Source organism: Semicossyphus pulcher, unplaced genomic scaffold, assembly GCF_022749685.1.
Source record: "Semicossyphus pulcher isolate SPU_LCO1_2020_fin unplaced genomic scaffold, fSemPul1.0.p SCAF_12, whole genome shotgun sequence".
NCBI lineage: Eukaryota > Metazoa > Chordata > Actinopteri > Labriformes > Labridae > Semicossyphus > Semicossyphus pulcher.
Window position 1 is genome coordinate 5,505,220 of NW_027211626.1, and position 19,809 is coordinate 5,525,028.

General features: G+C 40.3%; 1 protein-coding gene across 1 annotated transcript; it reads left to right on the plus strand.

The window, feature by feature from the left end:
• The first annotated feature begins 1,992 nt into the window (after positions 1-1,992).
• Positions 1,993-19,370, plus strand: hmgcll1 (3-hydroxymethyl-3-methylglutaryl-CoA lyase like 1). The gene is made up of 9 exons (XM_069658621.1): positions 1,993-2,202; positions 3,942-4,019; positions 4,542-4,649; positions 5,002-5,097; positions 5,290-5,438; positions 6,259-6,322; positions 6,842-7,030; positions 16,739-16,864; positions 17,259-19,370. Exons 1-9 carry the CDS (start codon positions 2,107-2,109, stop codon positions 17,361-17,363), a joined length of 1,011 nt encoding a protein of 336 aa, XP_069514722.1. The 5' UTR covers positions 1,993-2,106; the 3' UTR covers positions 17,364-19,370.
• Positions 19,371-19,809: the final 439 nt, after the last annotated feature.

Consider the following 19,809-nt stretch of genomic DNA (forward strand, 5'->3'; position numbering starts at 1 on the left):
TGTTTTCAGTGTATATCTGAGAGCTTAAAACCTCTTTCATGCCATGCCGAAACCTGTACTCCATAAAGCGCCGTTCTTCACATCTGTTTCTTTCTTAGTACAAAAAAAGAGAATGGTCTCTTTCTTTTATATGCTCCTTTTTCCAGTTCAACAATACGTTGTGACATATGTACTGTTTGAATTTTATTTAATATTTTAAGGCATTCATCATCTGCTAGGTCTCCAAAAGCATCATGTGTAAAATATATTGTTCTCAGGAGGCATGTTAGAATCTGGTGCAGAGACATCCTTTCTCCTGTCAGGGCATGTCTGCTTGCTTCATCTACACAAAGTTGGGTTTTGTCCCTTCATATAGTTTAAGCCTTACAATTCAACTGAATTTACATTTACATTTCATTTTGACAATTTGTGCTCTTCTTATGCCTTGTTAAAGACGTGTATGCATGTACAATAGAAACAGGTTATAATCAATGTTAAACATATTAGTGTTAGCTTGAAACTACCAAACTTTTATCTTCTAGTAAAGTGTCAACTCTTCTTTTGCTGACATACCACCTTAAAGTTTGAAGTTCCACTCACCTGCAAGACATTGATTCCTAAAAGCAGCAAAGCCCCTGAAGGCCAGTTCTTTAAAGTAACCCTCTGCAGCTGGTATTTGTCAAGACAAACCATAGCAGCCGAGTTTCCTTGAAAGAAGAAATGGTAAAAGGCCAGTTAGGGTTGATTGGCTGATGCAGTTATCATGGATCAAAACAGAGACATTGAGGAAGAAACGTTTCCAGTCAAAGAAATTTCTATTTTTGCCATTTTCTGGTAATAGACAGCAAATTCGCATTATATTTACAACTTTGAGATTTAAGAAATTGTGGCCATATAAGACTACATAAATAACACTGTGCACAGACAGCATGTATAAATTATATGCACTAATTCATTGGTTATTCAAAATGAAGTTATCATTATTTCCAGCCTGTCATGCTTTTAATGCAAAGCTTTACAGACTCAGAAAACAATTTAAAGCTAAATAAAACACCAAAACCACGACATTATTTTTAATGACACGCCCAAATTTGGTTTAATGGAAAAAAAATCTGTTAAAAGTTAAAAAGTTGAATTTGAACTTCTAAATTCAACTGTTGATGCTGCAGGCCTTGCGTTTTTTAAGTGCCTAAGAAAGCCATGAATATGTGATCAGAGGCAGTACGCCCAAAAGGCATTTCAAGTTTTAGGGGGTGGCAACTGATAGAAATCAACCTTGAAGTCTGCTACAAAAAAGCCTTTTTCAGGGCTGATCATATGAGTCGCCCTCCTCCCCTGAGAGAGGTAGAGGTCTCTCATCACAGAGCAGTTTAGCGTGGTGAGATGGTTGAATGCTAGGACTTCATTAAGCCCCTCTATTGTTAACATCTGGGTTCAGAAGAATGGCTCTTTCTCTGGTAAATGTTGCCCCGGCTTAACAAGGGATTTTATTACACCATGCAGTTGACATTGGCAGCAGTGTCACGTCTGGCAATGGAAACCCCTCAAATGTTAAGGTCACAGGAGATCAATCAAAGCAGCCTGTTTCCCCGAAGCCCTCAATTCTCACTAGAACAGGGAGCTGAATGTTTATCCAGTCTTATTGTTAATCAAGATATAAAACATAAGCTTGAGGACTTTTTTGTGAATACTTGTTAATGTCCTTCCACTGGGAAGAAAGCAGCCCTTTATAGGTAATTTGAAGCCAACTTGCATTTGAACAAACTCTTTCTTTTTTTTCTGCTCAGCTTCTGCATGCCCTTTGTAGATGCACACAGTAGATCCTCATCACTTGGTTTGTCACTTTGCTTCAGACCATTTCCTCTCTCTCAGTATCCATCCCCCCATCCCTCTCTGTTTTTATCCCCTCCCTCTCAGGATGTGGCTGCCATGGCAACTGCTGAATCATCCTCCACCGCATGCAGCCATCCTCTGATGCCATCCACTCACGCAGCTAGGCCCTCCATCCTCGTGGCCTGCATTAGCATATTGATCTGATGCTTCAATTTGCTAGATTAGTTGCAACAGTGAGTGCAGGACAGTCTCCGAGGACACAGAGGTGCAGCGGGCTGAACAGCAGCCATTCGGATGGGTAACGTACCCACTACGGTGAAGCACTGTCTGAGCTATGAGCAACTCATCCAGGACTACCCATGGCTAAGACGCTGGCTGCAGGAGGAGAAGGTGGGCGTTGTTTTCCTTGTTTCTAATCTGCTGCACATGCTCTGCCACATGACTCTCTCATGACAGAGAGGCTGCACTGCAGCCAGCCACTGATGACAGCGTGGATGCTGCATACTGCTTATATAATGGTTCTCTTCTATTAAAATCCTGCTCTACTTTTAAAATATGACTGTGTTTTAAAGCCTGCATGAGTTTCAATCTTATAGGGATAGTAAATTGTTTTTATACTTCCTAATTAGCTGTGTGTGAAAAACGAATAAGACAAGATGCTCCTGTTTCCTCTATGTTATGTAACTCCAGCAAGAGTATTTCATAATAATTTGACCAGATTCGTTTCACCTACTCCAAGTGGACAACTGTTGCTTCCCCATGTGCTGCTTTCAAATACTACTCAGTTAATATACTACTATGCATAGACTTTTTTTTTTTTTTTAAATAGAATAAGATCACTCAAGATGAGTCTACTGTGCTATGTAAGATTTGACCTCTTTTAGTTTTGTTTCAGTTTTTACAGCCAACATATTTATTGACAGTTTAGTCTGAACTGTTCTCATCAACTTTGGTGTGCTTCCTTTTAAACGTCAGGCATCAGAAAGAGCTTACACCACAATTTGAAATACTTAACATTACATTTGCATTTCTAAAAAGGGTCTGATTCTTACTCAAAAGCACATAGATATCATAGATAAAATGTATATTAATGTATCAAAAGTAAATGTTATGTATTACTGATGCAAATATGTCATTGTTGTTGTACATGGGGGAGTTCATTGAACCTATTTATGTACTCTTGTTAGTTTAATCCACAGATTTCACAATCTATCTTTTTTTTTTTAAACAATGCTGTAATTACGATATTTCCATGTATAATGTAGTGAAGTATAGGAAAAAAACAGAATAACCTCAACAAATTGGTACAGAAGTACAGAAGCTGGTTGAGTAAATGTAGTTAGCCCTGTTGCCTTAAACCGTTGCTATGCTAACCGTTACTTTAAGCTAGTTTAGTCAACTGAACAGCATAAAACGTTGGTGACTGAAGTTTGCTTGCTGATGAAGACCGTTTAATGTCGAGCTAGCTAAAGACGGATATTTCTCTCAGGCGTCGGTGGGAATTAAAACAGATGCAAAAGAACAAAGTGATTGTTGGACCTACGTTTGTCAGGTACACGGAAAAACGCAGGTAAATGAAGGCTTGTGCTGCGCCATGAAGGTACTGTTTGCTGACACGTTAGCCGTTAACCGTGATGTAACGTTCGCTGTTAAACAACGTAAAATCGGTTAAATAGCAGTTCCGGTTAGCGTGATGACGTTTTTTCTTACAGTCTCGGTCAGTCCGTTCAAGAGATTAGCTACTTGTACATAAATCATGTAACTTGGTCTTCAATCCCTGCTGAAGTTTTACATTTAAACTCAGCAAGGCCTTTTTCTCTCCAATTATAAGGTTCAAACCAGGAAATACCCTGATCCTCAGATTATCTCTTGTGGTTTGCTTGGAGTTACCCTTACCTTCTTCCCCAGTCTTTTTGACATATCTCTTGAGTTTTGCATCCTAATGGCATGACAGGCTTATGTTTTGGTTCTCATGTTTCCTCTGGCTTTCAAGCAGACAGTTCATGTTAGAAATAACATGTCCTGGAGAATCCCACGCCAAATGAATGACTTACTGCTTGTGTTCAGTGTCTTACTGAGTGGTATTCCTGTCTTTACTCTGTTTTATGTCTCTCTTTCATTTTTCCCAGAACTTAACAGGACACGAGTACCCAGAGTTTGTTAAAATAGTTGAAGTTGGGCCCAGAGATGGACTTCAAAATGAAAAGGTAATCACTGTCATTTCAGTCTCGAATGTTATTTATATTTATACGTAGCCTTGTTTGGTATTACTATACACCAGCATCCCTGGAAATCCCCTTTTTCTGTATCTTTCATAAAAAATACAATCCAGAACATATGGGTGGTGTGCCATAATTGCCAGGGGCATATGTTTCACATTTTCTTTGAAATTGAATAGGAAAGATGACATGGCTTCTGGCTTAGTTTACTCTGCTTAGCATGTCACTGCTTTATTATTTCCTTATTGCACGCCTGTAGCTTCACAGATTGCACGGGATGCAGAGATTATTCCATTTACCAAAATGTGTTATTATAAGAAATATTGTTTATTTTGAAAGATCTCAAAATATTCAAGTACCAGATTCAGCAAGTGAATGTAAATATCAATGTGTTTGGCAGGCAGGCAGGAAAGAGTAAAAACAAAACCTGTAAGATATCTGCTTGTTGTACCTCCCATGCTGAGAGGAATCAAATCCAGAAAGAGCTGTTTCAGTTTCATTGTTCCCCAGGAAATTGTTCCGACAGGGGTGAAAATCCAGCTGATAGACATGCTCTCAGGAACAGGCCTGCCTGTGATCGAGGCCACCAGCTTTGTCTCTTCAAAGTGGGTACCGCAGGTAATAACTCTTCTTTGTGAACAGAAAGGGAGTGCTGAGTGATTTATGAGGCTCTCTTACTTGTCTGCATAAGAGCTGAGGAAAATCTGCTCCTCTAGAATCCTTGTTGAATACACATGCTTTAAGAGACTATATTTTAAGATATCCAGGCCACCCTCTTTGTCGTAAATTGTACCTCGATTTACTTTCTGAAAAAGAGAAAATGAAAAGGCCATTTTGTCCGTTACAAAATCTCTACAGTCCTGAGGCATGTGAAAACATTTGTGCAGGATAATGAATTCTCAGGAACATGATGTTCAGGTGATGTTAAAGGTTTATGCGTCTACATCATATGTTTTCACCCTTCATTCAGATGGCAGACCACACTGAGGTACTCAAAGGGATCCAGAGAGCTCCTCATGCTCGGTACCCTGTTCTGACACCTAACATGCAAGGCTTTCAGGATGCCGTAAGCCTACATTTTTAATTCAGCACAATGATCTCTGCTATAAAACATAACTGTTTGCTTATGCTTGTCAATTGGAATTAATTCTTGGCACCGCAGTCCTTTTTGACAGATGATTCTTGCACTTACGTAAGTGTGACTCCAACGCAGCGCTCAAAACGGTTTTACAAGTTTGTTTTTCTCTCCTGTGTTAAGGTTGCAGCTGGTGCTACTGAGGTGGCGGTGTTCGGGTCAGCGTCTGAAACCTTCAGTAAAAAAAACATTAACTGCTCTATTGATGAAAGCATGCTGAGGTTTCAGGAAGTCATTAACACTGCCAAAGAGCAACAAATTCCAGTCCGAGGGTTAGTACTCTTGATGTTAATTGTCACTTACAATGAGTGAAAACACATATCTAAGGTTTGACTCACTCTGATTGTATCCTGATAATCTCTAAATTTAAACTGTTAAAAATACTGCGCTTTCTATATGCAGGAGAAAACACACAATTCCGTAATGATACCTTTATAGCAAACTTCCAGATGTTCGCCAGGTTATATCTATACATCAGTAAACCACAAGTCCAGAAGGACATTAAAGCAAACCAAACCGGGAAAGTCGCTGAATATAGTTTGGCCTTTTGTCATACATGGAAATAGCAAACTCCCGCAGTGTAATGTTTTCTCAGATTATATTAAGATCTCTGTCCAAGACGGATAAACGCACCAGAACAGTAGTTGATTGGTGTAACTGTGTCTCTCTTCGTAAGTGCCAAGTGCTGTTTTTTGATTCACAAATGGCCCAGAATCATGATCTGGATGAGCACCAATATCTAATCACCAACTGAATCCAGATCGCATGTAAATCCTCTTTTATGGCTTCAAGAGCTTTCTCGCTGACAAACAGATGAAGAGCCAAAATAGCAAATGCTAAAATACATCAGAATCATCTTATCCTCATTTAAACAGAGCGACTCCATCTGATAACAAAAACAGACAATGGTGAAATATTCCACGTTTCAAAATGTTGAAGGTGCCCTACATATAACGTACTTATCAGACATATAGAAAAAGCAGTTTGAAGTTGTCACTGTTACATTGAATTACTACATTTACAGCCGCTGTCTTGTAAATAACATCAAATGTTCCATAAAGATATTTAACTTTGATGATTGTCCATTTTCAGATATGTTTCCTGTGCTCTTGGATGCCCCCACGAGGGACACATCGAACCTACCAAAGTGGCTGAGGTGAGAGAAATCGTCTACATTTTTATTATACTTTCATTTTTAATTAAATATTCAGAAGAGAAACTATTAATGAATTGACGATTTGGAGTGCTATCACATGTCGCAGACGGGAAAGGTTACAAAATACCGGCTTTTCAGAAATTTTAATTATGCCTCTTATCATGTGTCTCCTTGGAAAACCTTTTTTCACTCACTTTTCACACACAGTGAATTGTGGAGATGGTTATCATGTTATTAAACTGAGCAGGCTCGTATTTTACCATCTGTAATTATCTGGGGATGGGGTGTTTTTTTTTTGTTTCCTGCAGCATTTATACATTTTAAATTGGATGCAAATGCTTTGGATAAATATGTATAACATCAGAAATCCCTTCCCTTGTTTATTGTCAGTTCAATGTCATGTGAATCATCGGGCTTGGTTGTTGATTTCAATGCCTGAGCACAATCCTCATATTCTGTACCCACAGATAAACGATGAAACATAAAAATCAAAGAGTCAATGTTTCCTTTTATCTTTAGGTGGCAAAGAGGTTATATGAAATGGGCTGTTATGAGATTTCTTTGGGGGATACCATCGGAGTCGGTACTCCGGGTTCCATGTTCAAGATGCTGCAGAGTGTGATGAAGGAGGTGCCCACCAGCGCTCTAGCAGTTCACTGCCATGACACCTACGGGCAAGCACTGGCCAACATCCTTATTGCACTTCAGGTAAGAACTAAGATGAGTCATTTTATAAATACTTACTGTACTGTAAGTATTACCATCAGTCGCAGAAGTGATGTGTTTGATGTAGTAGCAGAAGTATTGGTTGAGAGGGCTTTTAATATTTCTGTTTGTTACTTGCAAACAAGGATTTGTTTTAACAACAAAAATAGGACATAAAAAAACTATGTATCAGAAATATTAACCTCATTTTGCATAATTCAATCAACGTTAATCATGTTAAACTATGGCCCCGTGACATTAATGTGATCTAATGATCTAATATTAAGATTAACATTAACCAAAAATAGATGTATTTCATGCTTCAAGGGTAAACCCCCTGAGATGCACAATCTCATGCACAAGACTTTGACCAGACATAAAAGACATAAACACTGATATTAAAGTAAGACCCATATGAGGTGTGTTGGTCGGTATAGTGAAGTTTTGAGCTTTAATAAAAAGATATCTTTATATGCATTGTGCACTGATTGTGCTACCTTCGACTATGCAAAGGACCTCAGAAGGCTGCTTTCTTTTGAAGAATATCTTGTGTTACGATGCATTTGTACATCGTAGCCCAGCAGGGGTGAGTGCTTGCCCCAGACAGGGCTCCTCACCCTGGCTCTGCCTTCCCCGTCTTCTTTTGAACACACCTCTTTCTTCAAACTCCTCTCTCTATATTTTTCTCTTGTGTGTTTAATTCAAACGGGGGGGCCAGTAGAAGCTATGTGGTAGGGTAGGTAGTATCAGCGTTGTCGATACCTGGAGCTTGCATGAACGGAGTCTGGGTGTGTAGAAGTTGGCAACGCTGCTTGGGTTGTGGTCGTAGTAAGTATTGAAATGAGGGCACAAGGGGAGGATTTTCGTCACTGAGCACTTATCCTTATCATCAGGGCACAAGTATCTTGTGTTTAATTAAACATTTTGGTGCATTTGTAGAGCCGAGCACCGTCTTCTCAGATGTGATGCTTTGCTTCTGCAGACAGTGTTGAGAGTGTTGTAAATTCATTGAGTTGCCATCTTAAATACATACAGACATCCACTTAATAAGATACAGCTGACATCCATAATTAATTAGGTAACAGATGAGATTATTTTTTAAATATCATACAAAAATATTGCACACAAAAAATCTACCCTGAGAAAAACCGATAAGTAGAACACTATACCACAAAAGTGTACATGTCATACCTGTACACAGATAATGTAGATATTTTCATAAACACAACTGTGACAAATACCAGTGTACCAAGATATGTAGACAAAGTATACGTACAAACATGTACAAAGAAATCTACAACTATTTACATGATGATCTAATTGTAGTTCTGTTTGTACACATAGCATGCTACCCTACAAAAAGACAGGTGTGCATGTCATGTGTACCAGCAAAAAAACAAGAAAAGTCTCACAAAAGTTAGAACTCCCGAAGAGGGATTCAAGCTGCGCAGCTGTCATATAGTACTATCTATAAGAGGCGCCCCTAACATTAACTGTAATGGATTAAAATAGGGAAGTCTGCAAACACTATATATTTATGTATAGGCAGATAAGCTAATATATGCTGCTATTGACATGTCTGTTTTAGGACCTGATTGGCCCAATAATATCCACACTTATATATCAGTCAAGCTGTAATTAACAATGAGCACAAAGGAGGAAAAAAAGGCTAAAGAAGATCAATAAAAACACACAAATAACCGGTGCCCAATCCCAAATGCAGATTCATAACTACCTACAGATCTCTCTGACATTAACTGTGGTAAAACTTTTTACTTTTTATGTCTCAATGTACCTGGTATTTCTGAAAGCTTTTAAAACAAAAGGCTGTAAGACTGCTCCAAAATATTATCAGAGGGACGTGTAAATGCTTTGAAATGACAGCAGAAGGTGTTGAAATCTCTCAAAACCTGGCAGACATCAAACAGCTTTGAAAGTAGAGCAAACTCTGGAACTCTGGGATCACTAAGAGGAAACATCCCTCATGACTAAAGTAAACAAAGACATGATGTCTGATTGCTCTGGGAGGAGAGACGCGACTTATACCTGTCCTTTGTGAAGAATAGTATGAAACATGTTTCTAAGAGGTGTTTAAACTTTCTCCTGCAGAAGTCTGTGGAGGGCTCACAGATACAGGCATGGTGAAGAGAGTAATCCCATTCAGCTCACAGTTGGAAGTGTAGATTTTCCTCTTTTCACACACAAGACAGCGATGCATCATCCTCTTGATCCACCTCTCAGGTTAAATAGTTCGGCAGCTTTCCTTTCTGCTTTGCCTTGGCAGTGACATTTGGGCACCTTCCCTTCTCATGCACATCCTTCTCCTTATGATGAATATGAACACTGTTGTGGGGAACCGCAGGCCGATTATGGATAAATGCCCGGCCTTTGCATAAATCAATGTTGTTACTCACGACAACATGAAGAGGAGCAAGCAGATGTGAAAGCACAGTTGAGGTGGAGACTCTTGTTCCAGGATATCTTTCAGCTTCCTTCAGTAACTGCCAACACTGTAGAGATCACAAGTGTTTGCTGAAGGCTTTAAATCATCATTTCTGCAGGGGATAATCGTATGCTGAGCTGCTCCACATCCATCTTTTTTTGACAATTTTCGAAGGCGTACATGACAGAACATTCAAAGACAGCATATTTTCTTCATTATTACAAAAAACAAAAGATTAGTCGTGTTTATTTTCCTCTGGAATCAAGCAGAAGGACGTTAAAATCTCATCAAAATCTCAATTGGAGCTGATTGCCACTTATTTTGGCCATTTGAGGTTGTTTGAATTCCAATCAAATTAAAGTATTTTAACACATAAAAGAATATAACCATATGGAATAACATATATATTATCAGCCTTATAACCGAACTGATCTGTGAGCCCATGTTTTATTCTGCTCTGGCGCGTCCAAATTTTACGGTAATTGTGTCATGGCAAATGGCTGTGTATTGTATTAAACAAGAAGCCTTAGATGTTTGAACTAGCTACCCTGCTAGCAGCCCACTGCTATGTGACACGTTTTGTTGCTCTGAGTGGTTGTAGTGTCAAGAGGCATTGTGATCTATCGCCTTTGATAGTGACCCTTGGAAAGGAAAAAAAAGGGGCCAGTTCGCCAATTTTCAACCTCAGTCCTATCATGCTATTATAGGGAGCTAATGCCATTATGGTGTGAAAATGCAATTTCGCTCTGTGCCTTTGGAGGACACTATCTGCTTCACCAGTGGGCCCTGGAAAACCTCCGCCAGACTACGTAAAACGCTTCATCTGGCGGAGGCCAGGGAGCTCGCTAAACTACACTTCCTCAATCTAGGACGCCGGCCTCCGATGTCATGTCTCGTTCAAAATCGTCAGGTTTGAAATGTAGACTGCAGACCTGAAGATTTTTTAGTCGATCCATCGGTATATTCTCGTCGTATTTCGGATTCTGTCCCGCTCTGACCCATTGCCTGCAGCGAAAACGGTAGTATTTCACTCTAGCGTCTCTCGCTGGGCCGTTCCTTTCAGAGGGGAGGCGCAATGCACGCTGGGTGTTGTAGGAATGTAGAATGGGCAAAACCACGATCTGTTTGTACAACTTTCTTCACAGCTGTGGCGCCAATTTCAAATATTATTGCTTCTATCGATTACAGAGAACACCAGCTCTGACTGACAGTGGCTTTTTCCAGGGGTGAGTTACTCCTTTAAATGAAAAGTTGTTCCAGACTAAATCGTCTTTACAAATGCCAGTCTGATACATACGTTTTCATCTAATATAAATCTGCATTCTCTTAAAAAACTCCTCTTAAAACAAAGTAATCTTTACAAATGTTCATGAAAGTCTTTGTTAACCCGAATCCGCCTGCGTAGCTTTAATGACAATGTGTCACTTTTGGACATCATGAATGTGTCCTCTGTTTTGGGACTGTTGAGAATGCACAAAACAAATGTGTAGGTTACAATGGGACACACAGAAAAGCAGGAACCATCAGTCAGCGAGGAAGAGGGGCATTAAGAAACATGATCTAAGCCTCCCCACAAAGCAAGATGATTCTCGAACTGCCCGCTGAAAAAAATCCCAGAATCTTAATGAGCACTAGATATTTCCAATGGGGCCGTCCATCACAGAACACGTGCATTGTTTAGAAGAAGAAACAAACTGTCATAGAGTCTTACAGTAATGCGCTCTGTTTCTACACAGCTCACAAACATGTAATTAGGTTGTAAACCCCTGTGGAAGAGCTCTCGTCCGGGTGCTTTTCACCACTTTGCCCACAGCGAGTGTTAAAGCGACATAAATCCAGACATAAGACAGAGGTAACGCAGATATGGCTGTATCAGTTCTCACATTGTCATCGCAGAAGAGGAAGCTCATTGGGGGCTGGGCGGGTCAGCAGATGTGAGGGGGTCAGCACAAAGGCTCACCTATTCAGTGTCTGTTGGACAAAGCATCTGAGAGCTAGGTGGATCGGAGGGCCCTGGGGGGCTCCTAACTCATCTGTCGCTTGGCTGTTGAACTCTCTGACAATGCTGTGCTTAAAGGCCGCTGGAAAACGATCTTTTCATTAGCTGGCTGCTCAACATGTGATGAATGCCGTTGCAGCTGCAGACACAAAGCTCTGTGGTAGCACTTGTGAATATCTGGTGGGCTGAAGATAAATATGCTTTCACAGTGGCTATAGTTTTTATTCTAACCGAGGCCGTGTCATTAATTATCAGTAACATAAATCTTTTTTTGTTTGTTTTGAGTTGTTTATTTGACAGGGACACGTTCATGAAAATCTGTGCAAAAATACAAGAAAAAAACATGCTAATTTTAATCTGCAGGCCTGAGGCAGGTTATATAAATAGAAACACGAAAATACAAATATACAAACACAAAACACAATGTGCAGCTTTTTTTTATTTAAAGTGGTAATCTGGAATATCTCAGTTTTGTTCTCTTTGGCGGCACCTGTGGTGATAAACGGTAACTGCAGGAGCAAACTTCCCAGATATCCAGACAGTGCTGCATGTGTGACGTCCACGGTTGGCTCCGGTTGTAACTCTTGATTTTCCTGGCTGACGGGCGCTTTCAATTTCAGACTGTTTGCTTCATCTGAGCGTCGAGTTTGTTTCTTTTCCTTTGGATTTTCACTTATTTTTGAAGTTGTATCTGTAGTCATCCATCTATTATTAATTAATACCCTTACTGCGGACATAGTATTAATGAATAAACATTAACTTACAAAGTTAGTAACTTAGGATAGCAGATACTTTCCAGCTGACTGCACTGTTAAAAAGCAGATTAACTCTGTTTTTAGATGTCAAACAAATATTTACTGAACCTGAACAACAAAGTTGACTCAGATTTAAAAACATTGTACATTTTTTTTACATCATTTATTTGATGCAAACTATGTTTCCTATTTACTCAAATATTGATGCTTGTCTCTTGATTATCCACGGTGTTATTCTTCTGTAACGCTTGAACATTGATCTGAATCAGAGCTCAACGATCTTCGTGCATAAAGAAGACAATATTTTTAACGTTAGCTTTGATTTTGGATGACGGAGTGAAAAGGCGCAGAGGGACGGTGGATCATATTCAGGATGATTCATCGCAGCTGCCCCCGTGGCCACAGAGCATGATAGCAGCCGGGATTATTTATCCTACCATTTGCTCACCCATAAACAAGATGGAAATGAAAGATTTTATCATAGCTTTTCATTACTGTGTGCCAGAAGTCCACACCACCAACTGGGAGAGAAATGAATTCCCCCAGCGCTGTCAGCCCTGAGTCACCTCTTTTGTTCCTGATAAAGACATTCCTCAGTCTTTGTACCTTTTCTTTTTTTTCAGGAGGTCTGGGGGGGCTTTGTTACAGACCTACTCCTGGCAGGTCACACAATGACAACGTATGTACTTAGATTTCACAGGCTTGGCAAGGAAAATTATTTATCCTTACCCGCAATTCTGGTGTATTGTGTACGGCTGCAGCGGGGGAATACAGTCTAACCTGTTTGTGCTCTCACTCGAGCTCTCCGGTAACAAAAACATCCATCTTCAGGATTTTGTTTTGTCTCGGTCCACGAGGCCCCGTTCAACCGTGACGGGCTGTGAAAGGTCAATAAGTTTGTTGTACTAACACTCAAAGATCTACTTTAAGTCTATTGATAACTTTAATATAAATTCATTGTGACTGATGGCTTGTATTTCCTCGGCTTATGATTGGCACAGGATGAAAAGATGATGTCATAGTCATCATATTAAGCTTTTCATCATCCCTAATGTCACAAGTCACTAAGGTGAAGTGCTCTTTTCAAAGGTTAACACAAAACCAATTTATTATACACTCAAAACTTCAATTTGGTGCTCCTGAGTGTCTCCCGCTGGCGATAATCAGTGATTATAGAAGCACACTTCCGAATTTAACCAGACATCTACGGCTGGCTCCCTTTGCCTGGTTTTAACTCTTGATTTTCTTCACTTTCCTTTTGGCCTTTCGTTTGCCTTCATCTGAGCGTCGAGTTTGTTTCTTCTTCTTTGGATTTTCACTTATTGTTGAAGTTGTATCTGTAGTCATCCATCTTTTCTTTGTTTGTTCAGCCATAATAGATTACTGTTTACTGGCAACACTTGCAGAGAGCGGAAAAGCAGCCGCTTAGCTCCGCCTACCCTCTCTGGCAGACCGACCACTGCTGGGTGATGGAAAACGCATCACTAACTGGGCGCCGCTTGTGATTTTTTCTGTGAAAGTCGCCACAGACACCCAGTCCATAATAATACTATATACTGCAAATGCAAAGGCTTTCATCAGTGAGCCATAGGCTCAGTCACCATTGTGTTACCTCATTCGGTGATAGATAGAGACTTAACAGACATTTATTTACATGAAAAAGTTTGAGATTATACCTTTTGTATTCAATCAAAAAGTATTGATAATAAATATTAACGATCCTTTTTAACAAACTAATAGATGTTTAACAAGACAAACTATGTCCAAACAACATAATACACATGCATAATATTATAGTTTGAGAGGACAAGTAGTTTTAGAGAGATTGGTACATTCAGACATGTACATTATGTTGTATGTAATCATATCATCAAGGCTGTGCATCGCAGTTCATGGTTATGCTTTACTCACCTTCACTTAGTTGATTATGTTATCAAAGACACAAATTGATGAACAAGTAGGATGATGTTTTACACTGAAATAAAAAGGACATCAGGACATAAAGAAGGTCAAAAAACAGCAGAAGAGGAGTGATACACAGTGACCCCTTCACAGAACATGTACAAACATGTACAAACACTCAGAACGAGAACACAAATAGAAACGTGAAAGTATCTTTCAAACTATATCTAAGGACACATGGAACATAAACCCACAAATGGTTGAACAGAACAGATTTGCCCTCTTCTAAATTAAACTTTAGATACGACAAAGACGAGAGCAATGAGACTATGAACAGGTGCGTTCAGCGTAATCGTTAGCTATCTGTCGTTTTTATATCGTTTTCTCTGAAGCTTTATTTTTTGTATTTTTGGAAGCTGCCGCCAATAAAATAAATGTGATGAAGTTAAGTTAAATTGTTCTTCACAGCTTTCACCGTAACATAAAGACATGAAGTGAGCTCACTCTCATGCTCATTGCTTGTTTTGCATTAATGTCTGGTAATCCATGATGAGGTTCATATTGAAGGTGAATATTTAGCTTAGAATTTTAACACTCAAATAAATCATCTATCATTTATTTATTCTTTATAGGTTTATTTTGTCTCTGTCTGATCTGCCCTCCGGTACCTGGGCTCTGCTCTCCAGTGTGGAGCTTATTTATGTGTCCTAGGAGGAGGTTATGTACGTGTCAGCAGCAGATCTGTGACAGTTTCTTTCAGCTTCCTAGTTTATGTAGCCGCAGGTGAAGCATCACTGCTCCACATCCTTCAGTGAATACACCCTCTCTCTCCTTCTCTCTGACGCAGTTATAAAACCAAAATGGGAGCGTGTCCATCTTCAGCCTCGTCCACTCAGAGTATAGAATGTCAACAAGCTTATCCCGAATCATGCGAGTTTAAACAATGCACTGTGTCTGTACGCTGGAATGTATTGTTTTTATACGGCCACAGCTCTCTGAATGAGGCTGTTTAACACTGAGAGCACATCTGGTTTCTGGGCAGTGTGAAGTTAACTGAGCATTGGCAAGCTCGAGCTGCTGACCACCAATTCCTGCACGATTAGTGTCCAGAGGAGCAGCGCACGCCGCTGAAGGCTCTGTTTTGTTCCTCTCGGAAACAGTACGCCGAAGACCCCCGGCCTTACACGCTTAGCGGCTGAAAGCGAGAGGATTGGCATGGTAGATTACAACTCTGTGTTTATTCTACAAAAAAAGCCTGCCTCGTACAATATCCTGCTCTGGCTTAAACCAAGGTCTGGAAATCTCGTGCAGTGCGCACACCGGAGTAGATCTCCTCCTCCTTCTACCCCACCTCCTCGTCTTCCTTTGCCAACACAAACAGCAATTACGGCTGGCTCAGACGGCCACTGAAAGAAGTCGGTTCTTGTCTGGAGGAAAAGCCACCAATTAGCAGCATTGTTCGTAAAAAAGGCAACAGAGATTCTTTTAATTAAGCTTCCTTGGTTCTGCTCCACGGGGGTTAAAGGCCTTCGTGACCCGGTGCCACTGAGAGGATCAGCGTGTTAATTTTGTCTCACTGTGGGATCCTCCGACATCTGGCTCTGCCACGGAAGCTGGAAAACATCTTTAATATTCTCATGGCGATCCCAGGGACATGTGGAAAACATCCCGAGACCTTCGTCTGTAATGACTGAAAAACTGAAGGCCTGGCTTTATAATTTTGGTGTGAAAACAAAGTTTATACTCGTGGTTAGGTTACACACAGCCACGACAAGAACTGCACCTTTGTCTCTGAGCTGATGTGTTTAAAAAACGACTCTTCTTTCAACATCAGAACAAACACTGTAAACTCATATTTCCGAAGCAGCATTTAAAGATGTCTGGAAAGCTGCCCAACAAAAGCTGACATTCAAAACACATATTTTCATGTGGAGGCCAGACCCTTGAAATTGTAGAGATTAAAAAAAATAGTGGAAAAGTTTCCCACAAAATATAACAATTATGTTGATTGTAAGCAGCCAAACGACTAACAAAGGAAACAAACATATGGCAGATGTAATGATTCTTACATCTCTGCGCACAAAGACCACCGCAGGACGAGGTCATCAGGGAAAGAATTTATTTAGACATTAATGATTATTTGTAGCGACTGCACATTAGTCTAATAATACTACAATTCCTTCATTGTTGCGTGCTGTAAGAGAACACCTCCAGCTGAGGAAAGAAAAGTCCTCAATGTGGCAAGAAAGTGAATCCCCATGGTTTAAGGGCAGAGTGGTGCTGTAAAAACATGAGTAACCTGAAGAATCAGAAACACATGAAACCTTCTGTTCAGCATTTATAATATTCCTCTCACATGAACAAGGCCGTAATTATGTGGTGCTGCTGGTTTGAGCTGACAAAGAGGATGACTAAGCCATATTACGGGACATTCTGTGCCCACTCATCTTCAGGACATAAGCACACAGTTCTCTTCAACAGCTGTAAAACACGACCGCAGCGCTGGCAGGGCGCTCTCAACAATCTCACAGGACAAGGATCTTTGTTCCTGCCTTTACCTGACGTGAAGCCCCGCGCGGAGGCCTGAATGTCTCTGTTGTGTGTCCTTGCAGATGGGGGTCTGCGTGGTGGACTCTGCAGTGGCTGGCCTGGGAGGTTGCCCGTACGCTCGGGGTTCATCTGGCAACGTTTCAACAGAGGATGTTCTCTACATGCTCCATGGCATGGGCATCGAGACTGTAAGTGTGTCTTTGTCGGACCTGCAGTATTTCATGTCCCTGTAATCCCAACAGATCAACAAACCCATGCAAACCCTCAGAGCTCATTTACATAAACAGATCGCTGTGCAAACATACGGCTCTGTAAATGTTTATTTTATAATATCAGTGGTTTTACACAACTTGCACAAGCCAGCAGAGCTGCATGGCTCGTCTCAGGAACAATTTATTTAACAATCCCTACCCCTGCTGGACGAATGTGTGCACTACAGTTTAGTTTCCTATCACCTGTTGCACACATCCATTTAACATCAGCAGCAGCTTGCGTTCAAGCTACTGTGTTTTTTTACAAGATAAATTCCCCTTGTGGCTTTTCATTTTAACTGATACTACATTATTTTCTTTTTTCCTGCAGGGTGTGAATCTTCCTAAAGTTGTAGAAGCCGGCGACTTCATCTGCAACCACTTACGCCGCAAGACAAACTCCAAGGTTTCCCAGGCAAGAAGCAGGACACTGTGATGTGTTACTGTAAAGACATAGGTTTGACTCTTCTTCCCTCTAAAGTGCTTCCCCCTGATGTTGCTGCATTCAGATTCGTTGCCTATGCTACTGTGTTTGAAGTATGTTCTTCCAGATAATCTCAAGAACCGTATTTTGGCAGTTCGGCTCCCCTCCTTACCACTCATTTCCATGATTTTAAAGTTGGTTAGGAGTACGACAGACCATCTGATGTGTGGTTAAATATCACACAAGTAACAATTTAGTCTTTATTTGGGGTAATTGTCCTAATTGATGAGTGATGCTTCAACCTCTTGCTTTTGCTTATGATTTTATGACCTGCCCGTCTTATTTTGCTGCCTTCGTGAATCACTTGGATTTTGAAAAGTCTATAAATAAAGCTTATTTTTATTTAATAGTGTTGGGAACTAAGGCTCTTTGAAGAGCACTATATTCTCCCGTGTCAACACACACGCATATTTAAAATTCCACGCTTTTAAAATTTGAAAGGAAACAGCAGAATAAAGGTGGAGATACACGTATCAACTTTTACATCAACATCAACAGACGACGTCAATGTTCAATGTTGACTGTACACTTTTATACTGAAAAAGGTCAACCTCCTCTGATCTAGAAATGTCAGATCAGCAGCGACCTCTTGTGGTCAACATACAGAATTACATCAGACATGCTCCAATCACAGCCCAGATTTTGGGTCATGTGCTCCCTCTGGCCTGAAACATTTTCTGAACAATGGCAGCCAACCAAGCGACCGAGGAGAAGGAACTTATTGTATACTGATTAAACATTATCACTCTGGTGAGTGAGTGTGTGGAGAACATCTGTCAGGTAAAAATAATTTAATATACAGTAGAAACACATTTGAGATGGTTTATTGCCGTGAAATTTGTCGTGAAAAGTTTCCGCTAGCTTAAATTGTGGTAGTACTAGGAGTTGCTATGGTAACGCCGTAGTTGTGACTGGAACGGAGGAGTACAGAGATGTTCACGTTGTCTGTTGATGTTCATGTAAAAGTTGATACGTGTCTCACCACCTTAATGTTGGAACAATTAATCAACGTCATTGATTTGCCAATCATATATGTATGACTGCAGAGATGTCAACAAAAAAACAACAAACATGGCGGAGGGTTATATTGTCTGTGAAGGTTCTCAGTCGTCCAGCTCATGGTAATTCGAAGCTTCATCCAAAAGGCAACTGGACGAAGTTCTTGAAGACGTGTCATCCGTTTATTATTCAGTTTAGAACTGAAGTCTTTCGGATGAGAGGTGAAACGTCTTCAAGAACTTCAACGAGGTCCAGTTGCCTTTTGGATAAATCTTGGAGGGTGATAATGTTGCTCACCGTCAGCACTATGTTGTGGCTACAGGATTCTGCTGCACCCGACCTCGTATAGCGGAGTTGCAGTTGAAAAAAGCTGCCTGTGGTAATCCGGCATAAAGGGGAGTGGATCTCGCCTACGACTCGCGAACGTCACAACACTATAATTTAAATGTTGCATTATACTGTTTTAAAACCTGCTCATATTCTTTAGTCTCTGATTTTATTCCATGACGCCTCTGAGCTGTTTAAAGTAATCAAAGTGACGGACATTTCCTTTATTTAGATGTCAAAGAATCACGATCCAGACTCCTTTGGCCACTTTGTGAACTCTGATAATGATGCAGAAGAGAGACGTACACAAACGGCCCTTCATTCTCTTTTCATCTGAATGTCTCATGATGCACTTTACTGTCTGCAGACTTTTTATACCCGCTCAGATCCTGCATTTTAAAATATCACAAAGGTAATGATTAAAACCGTCTCTGAGGAGTTTTTGATCTCAGGTTTGCCAAAGATCGTTAAAGAAGTGCCCACCGATCGTTCTGTCGCCATGTGAAACTTTTACCATGTTATAAGCTACTGTTTGGATCGTCTGTGTGAGTGTGAAATCATTCTTGTGTCTGATTACATCATACTGTGCTCTCTGTGAAACGTGATTAAAAAGAAACGCTAAAAGGGAATGTGTCAGTTTTTATCCTTGGAGAACAAAGAATAAATGACATATTGTGCCTGAGAAAATTAAGCCACCAGGTTATGATGTTTGAATATGCAGAATGAAGCTAATCCTCACTGTGGCGTCTCCGTCCTCGTCCTCAGAGCTCAGGAAGCTCCAGGTTTTCTCTCAACCTGTTAATTGTCGTTGCCGTAATTGCCATCACCTTATATCCCAGCAATGAATCAGTCTAATAAGAATGACAGTTTAAAATCCAGCTGGACTCTGGGTGAGAATAAACTTGACTCTGGTGAATAGATAAAAGGAGAACATTTTGAATAACATTTGCATAAATGTATTAAAAAATGCTAATTTCACACCCACAACGGTCCTCCTTCATCGTGCATGCAAACAATTACCCGTCAAACAATTAGGCAGTCAAGTGTCGTCTCAGTTTTCTGATTGCTGTCG

What these genes read in the sequence shown, in the direction of transcription:
- hmgcll1 (XM_069658621.1), top strand. Translation starts at nt 2,107, where the DNA reads ATGGGTAACGTACCCACTACGGTGAAGCACTGTCTGAGCTATGAGCAA. An exon ending in CTTCAAAGTGGGTACCGCAG is followed by an intron (nt 4,650 to 5,001) that starts GTAATAACTCTT and finishes CCCTTCATTCAG; the next exon opens with ATGGCAGACCACACTGAGGT. An exon ending in ACATCCTTATTGCACTTCAG is followed by an intron (nt 7,031 to 16,738) that starts GTAAGAACTAAG and finishes GTGTCCTTGCAG; the next exon opens with ATGGGGGTCTGCGTGGTGGA.